We start from the raw sequence: 8,227 nt of genomic DNA on the forward strand, positions 1-8,227 counted from the left end.
ATAATTTATAAATATTAAGAGTTAGTTAATAATTAAGTAAACGTGTAGATGCACCTCCCAGTGTGGGTATGTTGTACTAAAAAAAAAAAAAAAGCTTTGCATTTTGCATAATAAGCAGCAGCACCAAAGTTAAAGTTCAATATAGCATGTGTTGTTAACAATCCTTTTTACACCAACAATCAACAAGTAAGCTAGTAACAAGCAATCTTTATTACATTTTAAGTATCAACAGTACAATTTTATGTTGTTTTATATGTTTTATCCAGTATATGATTAGAAATAATTACCAACATTGTGTGTGTGTGTGGGGGGGGGGGGGGGATAAGACTAACATCTTTGTGCTAAGATATTATAAAATCATAAAAACAAACACATACAGTACTTTTTAATATAGATTGTGGAAAATTGTCAAGACATATGTGATTTTTTTTAATCATATTGAATTTTCACTGTATTACACAATATTATTCAGTTATAAGCTGGGCCAATATAAATGTTAAAGAAGTTGAAAAAAGGCTAAAGATAATGTTGGGCCACTTGGACTTATAATATATCCAGGTTTTAGTAGCCTATTTTCTCCAGGTTGGAATGGATGTTTGGCGAGGTGCTACACCATTTTCGCAAGGTTCAAAGTATGAGCTTGTTTGTAGGCATTCAGCAGTGATCTTTAAGCAAGAAAAGCAGAATTCAATCTGGCATCGATTACATATAATATTCTTGCACCCTGTTGTGTCATGCTCCACCAGGTTTCCACATGTAGGACAAGCTCGCAATGAAGGGCATTTTAGGTTTTGAACCTCAGGAAGGATTGTATCAGCACATTTTAACAGCTTCTCAAGTGTGTGGTTAACACAGCCACTGTTGTCACACTTCTCCGAGTGAGGTGCTGGCCCTTTCCAGGTCTTCAGACACTGCCAGCAGAACTCAAACCTCTTACCAGTCTCTGCTGTACAGATGATGCAGTGTACACACAGATTGGTCAAATCCTGCCTCTCTACATATGATTTGCAACCTGGACACTTAAAAAGAAAAAGACAGATGTATATAATTAGCATAACATATCTCTTTAATTATTTAGATTGCTGGAGGGAGATCAGGATAGACATTTGAGCAGGTCAACTAGCAAAAACTAGCAAATGTGTTTTATTAACATTAAACTTCAGTTTAATCTGAGTACCTGCCAATCTCTGGTCACCTACCAAGCATTATGCAAAGACAAACAAATAACTGACTTCATAAAAATAAATTAAAAGTTAGGAGAAAAACATTGCCAAAATTCATCTTCTCCCACCTAACTTACTTCCTATGGATCTCGATTTCACCATCCCCTTCACAGTAACCCTTGAACTCTATTCCTACTTTTCTTCACCCTCCAGCCTTACAGTTTCATAATTCATACCACTATCAATTGAAGGCATAGTTTCCACTCAAAATTTTATTACTGTGCAGTACTATACCTCCTTTTACAAAATACTTACTGGGTTGAATTCACAGTACTTAGCTGCGGCCAGTACAGCCATAGTCTTCTCAAAGTTGCTCTGCTCCTCTTGACTCAGTACAGCAATTCTCCGCACTTCCATGTACTTCCACTCAGCCCCACACCTCTTTGTATTTGTTCCGTCTTTTATTGCTGGACAGAAGAACTTGTACTGGCCCTGAATTCATAAAACTAAGCTATAACTTGGCAAACAGAATATCTATTGATGATGATGATGATGATGATGATCGTATATTTTATTTGTCCATTACAAATAAATTATTAATTTATTCAATTTCAGTAACTACTTTATGCCAGTCAGGGTCACAATGGATTGGGATTCTATCCTGGAATTGCTAGTCATGACATGGGTATACACCCTGGATAGGACATGAGTCCATTGCAATCCATCAACATTCACACACTCATTCACACCTAGTGACAATTTAGCCAATCAACTAAATAGCATGTTTTCAGAAGATGGCAGGGAAATGGAAAAACTGGAGAAAATCCATGCAGTCAAAAGAATAATGTGAAACTCTGCATGTATAATTATTATTTACCTACAAACTACAGAATTTCACTTTTGGTGTATATACATATGTTTGTATTTTTCATACGAACTACATACAGGACATGGAGATTCAAAACCATCGTGACAAGGAAGTTTTGAATAGGAAAGGTTTCTTTTTTTTCACCATTCTCTGTTAATTTTAGAGACTGCTGTGTGTGAAAATCCCAGGAGATCAGCAGTTTTTAAACACTCAAAGCAGCCCACTGGACACCAACAACCATGGTCAAAGACACAGATCACTTTTTCCCCCTGTTCTGATATATGATGTGAACATTGCCTGAAACTCTTGATTTATATCTGCATGATTTTATGTACTATGCTGCTGCCACATGATTGAATAACTGCATAAATGAGCAGGTGTAAGCCCTGTGATAACCAGGCGACTTGTCCAGGGTGTGCCCCGCCTCTCGCCCATAGTCAGCTGGGATAGGCTCCAGCTTGCCTGCGACCCTGTAGAACAGGATAAAGCGGCTACAGATAATGGATGGATGGATGGATGAGCAGGTGTACAAGTGCAGTTCATTTTCCTACCAAAAGTGAAATTCTCTAGTTCCTCAGTAAATAACAATTATGCATGCAGTCTTTCACGTTATCCTTGTGTCTGCATGGATTTCTTTCAGTTTCTTCATTTTCCAACCATCTCCTAAAACCATGCTGTTCCGTCAGTTGGCTACTCTAAATTGCCACTAGGTGTGAATAAGTGTGTGAATGTGTATGCAGTTCAATGGACTGGTGTTCCTATATGTAGGAATGACTGATTTAATAGCCCACCTGATCCAGTAGACTGCGACAAAAGACTGTGAGAGTCTGTGGTGAGACAACATGTCCACAGGACATCTCTATTCTCTTTATGTCCGGATCATCATCAAGGGCTGAGAAGGACACATAAAACCTTATTGAAGATGGTGAGTGATAGATAGATAGATAGATAGATAGATAGATCACAAATCTATCACACGTGTGTGTGTGTGTGTGTGTGTGTGTAGGAAATGGGGGAATGGCTCCTGTCTCTGTTATGCCTGCAGAAGGGCTTCTATTCTTAACAAACAAACAGTCTTGCCGTTTTTAAACTCTACATGTATATAGTATCACAGGACAAACATATCTACACATTAGGTGTGTGCTTATATTTTCGAATTGAATTAGTCTAATAGGATATGACTAAACCTCACAAGTTATAAGCCTGAAGCTGAAACGAAAACTTACACATATCTTTGTCTATAACGTTTAACTCAAATACCCAAATAGCACAATGATAATATAGTATAGTCTACTTACTAATGTCATCCGGTCGATTAACAAATCTCAGGGGGGATTTTTCTTGCTCCGTCATTATTAGATCTGTTCCTGAAGTTCTGCTGCCTGCTCTACAGTCTGAGTTTCGTTTTCTTAGAAACCTTATGACATGACAAATATAAGGGAGGGGCCGATTAAAAAACGAAAGAAAGATTTAATGTTATTTTTGCCGATTTAATACAGCCTAAAAATAAATCACCAGGAAAATACATCGCCAACAAAAATGTTTGCAGCCTACAGGCTGTTACTCAGCTGGCACAACATTCGCAGTGCTCAGCATAAATGAGTCCACCCCCTTTGAAAAGTAACATTTTAAACAATATCTCAATGAACACAAACAATTTCCAAAATGTTGACAAGACAAAGTTTAATATAACATCTGTTTAACTTATCACGTGAAAGTAAGGTTAATAATATAAACTTAAATTACACATTTTTTCAGTTTTACTCAAATTAGGGTGGTGCAAAAATGAGTACACCCCACAACAAAAACTACTACATGTAGTACTTTGTATGGCCTCCATTATTTTTAATGACAGCACCAAGTCTTCTAGGCATGGAATGAGCAAGTTGGTGACATTTTGCAACATCATTCTTTTTCCATTCTTCAACAATGACCTCTTTTAGTGACTGGATGCTGGATGGAGAGTCAAATCAAATCAAATCAAGTTTATTTGTATAGCGCTTTTAACAATAAACATTGTCGCAAAGCAGCTTTACAGAATTTGAACGACTTAAAACATGAGCTAATTTTATCCCTAATCTATCCCCAATGAGCAAGCCTGTGGCGACGGTGGCAAGGAAAAACTCCCTCAGACGACATGAGGAAGAAACCTCGAGAGGAACCAGACTCAAAAGGGAACCCATCCTCATTTGGGCAACAACAGACAGCCTGACTATAATATTAACAGTTTTAACAGGTATAACCCTCAACTATCCTCATGGGGCCGTCCTTCACAGGAGCGGTGCGATAAAACTCCCACCAGACACAGGGCACCAGGATGGATCAAGCAGGTCCGAGGGGCAGAAGAGGCCAGCATCTCAATCCCAGGATCAACATGTAACTCAGAGGGACAGATGGGGGGGGGGAGAGAGAGAGAGAGAGAGAGAAAGAAAACACAGGTTGTTAGGTATGCCCTAAAATGACAAGTATTAAATCTGTGTGGTAGGCTTGCAGAAACAAGAGTCTTTACATCAGGCATAACACACAACAATGGCATGTTAATATGGTAAAAAATATCATGACTCTGCTCTGGCTGGATGCTTGATTGGGTGATGGGAGCACACTCCTCAGCAATGATGAGATGCAGATGGGACCCTTAGGGCTGGCCAAGACAATTCAGTTACATTTCACCGGGTCTGGGACATGCGACAGAATGTCTGACGGCCGATTCCCTGCAGGCTACGATAGCCAGTCGAGGTCTCCACCCTCTCCACCAAAAGATTTCCTGTTGACTCCATGTAACTCAGAGGGACAGATTTGGGGTGGGGGGAGGGAAAGAAAACAGGTTAAGTGAGAGAGTGATGCTCAACTTGTCTCTTCAGAATTCAGAATAATTTCTTTACACCACAAAGGTGAAGGCTACAAGAAGATCAGCAAAGCTTTACTTATCAGTCAGAATACTGTAGCAAAAGTGGTACAAAAATTTAAGAAAGATGGGACTGCAACCATCTCACAGAGACGTCCAGGTCGTTCACGGAAGTTAACACCTCGAGAGGAGCGGCTTCTGGTGAGAAGGGTTGAAGAAAATCGGCATGCAAGTTCACTGCAGTTATCTAAAGAAGTAGAAAGCCAAACTGGGGTGACTATTTCCCGTGACACAATACGGCGTACACTGCAGAGGAATGGCATGCATGGATGCCGTCCAAGAAAGAAGCCTCTCCTAAAGCCCAGGCACAAAAAAGCCCACCTAGAGTTTGCCAGGGCCCATGCTGACAAAGATGAAGACTACTGGGACTCTATACTCTGGAGTGATGAGACCAAGATAAATGTTTTTGGAACTGATGGGTTCAAAACTGTATGGCGTCGCAAAGGTGAGGAATACAAAGAAAAATGCATGGTGCTGACAGTGAAACATGGTGGTGGCAGTGTCCTTATGTGGGGCTGCATGAGTGCTGCTGGTGTGGGGGGGCTGCATTTCATTGATGGCATCATGAATTCACAGATGTATTGCTCTATACTGAAAGAGAAGATGCTACCATCACTCCATGCCCTTGGTCGTCATGCACTTTTCCAACATGACTAAACACACATCTAAGGCCACTGTTGGATTTCTGAAGAAGAACATGGTGAAAGTGATTCAGTGGCCAAGTATGTCTTCTGATCTGAACTCAATCAAACACCTATGGGGAATTCTGAAGAAACAAGTTGAGCATCACTCTCCATCCAGCATCCAGTCACTAAAAGAGGTCATTGTTGAAGAATGGAAAAAGATTGATGTTGCAAAATGTCGCCAACTTGCTCATTCCATGCCTGGAAGACTTGGTGTTGTCATTAAAATTCATGGAGGCCATACAAAGTACTAGATGTAGTAGTTTTTGTTGTGGGGTGTACTCATTTTTGCACCACCCTAATTTGAGTAAAACTGAAAAAATGTGTAATCTAAGTTATATTATAAACCTTACTTTCACGTTATAAGTTAGACAGATGTTATATTAAACTTTGTCTTGTCAACATTTTGGAAATTGCTTGCGTTCATTGAGATATTGTTTAAAATGTTACTTTTCAAAGGGGGTGGACTCATTTACGCTGAGCACTGTAGGCAACTTTGTTATCTGTTAGTAAGAACGTTCTTAATTCACGAACCTTTTGTAAATAACATAATATGTACGTTCGTTCTTAAATTCACTGTTTGGAACGTTATTAAAAAGAAAGAGAGAACTGGTGAGCACAGTGTCCATACAGTGGTGCTTGAAAGTTTGTGAACCCTTTAGAATTTTCTATATTTCTGCATAAATGTGACTTAAAACATCATCAGATTTTCACACGTCCTAAAAGTAGATAAAGAGAACCCAGTTAAACAAATTAGACAAAAATATTATACTTGGTCATTTATTTATTGAGGAAAATGAGCCAATATTACATATCTGTGAGTGCCAAAAGTATGTGAACCTTTGCTTTCAGTATCTGGTGTGACCCCCTTGTGCAGCAATAACTGCAACTAAACATTTCCCGTAACTGTTGATCAGTCCTGCACACCGGCTTGGAGGAATTTTAGCCCATTCCTCCATACAGAACAGCTTCAACTCTGGGATGTTGGTGGGTTTCCTCACATGAACTGCTCGCTTCAGGTCCTTCCACAACATTTCAATTGGATTAAGGTCAGGACTTTGACTTGGCCATTCCAAAACATTAACTTTATTCTTCTTTAACCATTCTTTGGTAGAACGACTTGTGTGCTTAGGGTCGTTGTCTTGCTGCATGACCCACCTTCTCTTGAGATTCAGTTCATGGACAGATGTCCTGACATTTTCCTTTAGAATTCGCTGGTATAATTCAGAATTAATTGTTCCATCAATGATGGCAAGCCATCCTGGCCCAGATGCAGCAAAACAGGCCCAAACCATGATACTACCACCACCATGTTGCACAGATGGGATAAGGTTCTTATGCTGGAATGCAGTGTTTTCCTTTCTCCAAACATAACGCTTCCCATTTAAACCAAAAATTTCTATTTTGTTCTCATCTGTCCACAAAACATTTTTTCCAATAGCCTTCTGGCTTGTCCACGTGATCTTTAGCAAACTGCAGATGAGCAGCAATGTTCTTCTTGGAGAGCAGTGGCTTTCTCCTTGCAACCCTGCCATGCACACCATTGCTGTTAAGTGTTCTCCTGATGGTGGACTCATGAACATTAACATTAGCCAACATGAGAGAGGCCTTCAGTTGCTTTGAAGTTACCCCTGGGGTCCTTTGTGACCTCGCCAACTATTACACACCTTACTCTTGGAGTGATCTTTGTTGGTCGACCACTCCTGGGGAGAGTAACAATGGTTTTGATTTTCCTCCATTTGTACACAATCTGTCTGACTGTGGATTGGTGAAGTCCAAACTCTTTAGAGATGGTTTTGTAACCTTTTCCAGCCTGATGAGCATCAACAATGCTTTTTCTGAGGTCCTCAGAAATCTCCTTTGTTCGTGCCATGATACACTTTCACAAACGTGCTGTGAAGATCAGACTTTGATAGATCCCTGTTCTTTAAATAAAGCAGGGTGCCCACTCACACCTGATTGTCATCCCATTGATTGGAAACACCTGACTCTAATTTCACCTTCAAATGAACTGCTAATCCTAGAGGTTCACATACTTTTGCCACTCACAGATATGTAATATTGGATCATTTTCCTCAATAAATAAATGACCAAGTATAATATTTTTGTCTCATTTGTTTAACTCTGTTCTCTTTATCTGCTTTTAGGACTTGTGTGAAAATCTGATGTTTTAGGTCATATTTATGCAAAAATATAGAAAATTCTAAAGGGTTCACAAACTTTCAAGCACCACTGTAAAGGGGCTGTTTGGTTAAGGAACACCGCCACAGCTGATGACAGAAAAATTCTCATCATAATGAACAAAAACCTCCACATACCTGTCTGACAGCTCAGAAACACTCTTCAGGAGGTATGTGTGGCATTTTGGACTACAGTTAGTCCAATTACAAAAAAAAAAAAAAATCCTCAGTTACAATACTTATAATACATTATTTATACTTAGATATAAAGTAGGCATATGTAATAATCATATATTTTATATTATTTATGAACTGCTTTCAATTATATGTTCTTATACATTATGTCAGTGGGTGCAGGCACTTACAGACACAGTTGCAATTCGTGAACAGAGTGCCAAAGGAATATAACTAGTTCAGAGTTCAAATGT

The 8,227-nt window shown here is 39.3% G+C and overlaps 1 protein-coding gene across 1 annotated transcript; it reads right to left on the reverse strand.

The window, feature by feature from the left end:
- Window positions 1–206: 206 nt before the first annotated feature.
- On the reverse strand, window positions 207–3,601 carry LOC132888321 (probable E3 ubiquitin-protein ligase RNF144A-A). The gene is made up of 4 exons (XM_060924384.1): window positions 3,330–3,601; window positions 2,823–2,923; window positions 1,479–1,655; window positions 207–1,019 (listed from the first exon to the last, which is right to left on the reverse strand). Exons 1-4 carry the CDS (start codon window positions 3,382–3,384, stop codon window positions 570–572), a joined length of 783 nt encoding a protein of 260 aa, XP_060780367.1. The 5' UTR covers window positions 3,385–3,601; the 3' UTR covers window positions 207–569.
- Between the last annotated feature and the right edge of the window lie 4,626 nt (window positions 3,602–8,227).

The sequence above is a fragment of the Neoarius graeffei genome, chromosome 1 (assembly GCF_027579695.1).
Source record: "Neoarius graeffei isolate fNeoGra1 chromosome 1, fNeoGra1.pri, whole genome shotgun sequence".
NCBI lineage: Eukaryota > Metazoa > Chordata > Actinopteri > Siluriformes > Ariidae > Neoarius > Neoarius graeffei.

What these genes read in the sequence shown, in the direction of transcription:
- LOC132888321 (XM_060924384.1), bottom strand. Translation starts at nt 3,384, where the DNA reads ATGACGGAGCAAGAAAAATCCCCCCTGAGATTTGTTAATCGACCGGAT. An exon ending in GTCGCAGTCTACTGGATCAG is followed by an intron (nt 1,656 to 2,822) that starts GTGGGCTATTAA and finishes TTATGAATTCAG; the next exon opens with GGCCAGTACAAGTTCTTCTG. An exon ending in AGTACTGTGAATTCAACCCA is followed by an intron (nt 1,020 to 1,478) that starts GTAAGTATTTTG and finishes TTTCTTTTTAAG; the next exon opens with TGTCCAGGTTGCAAATCATA.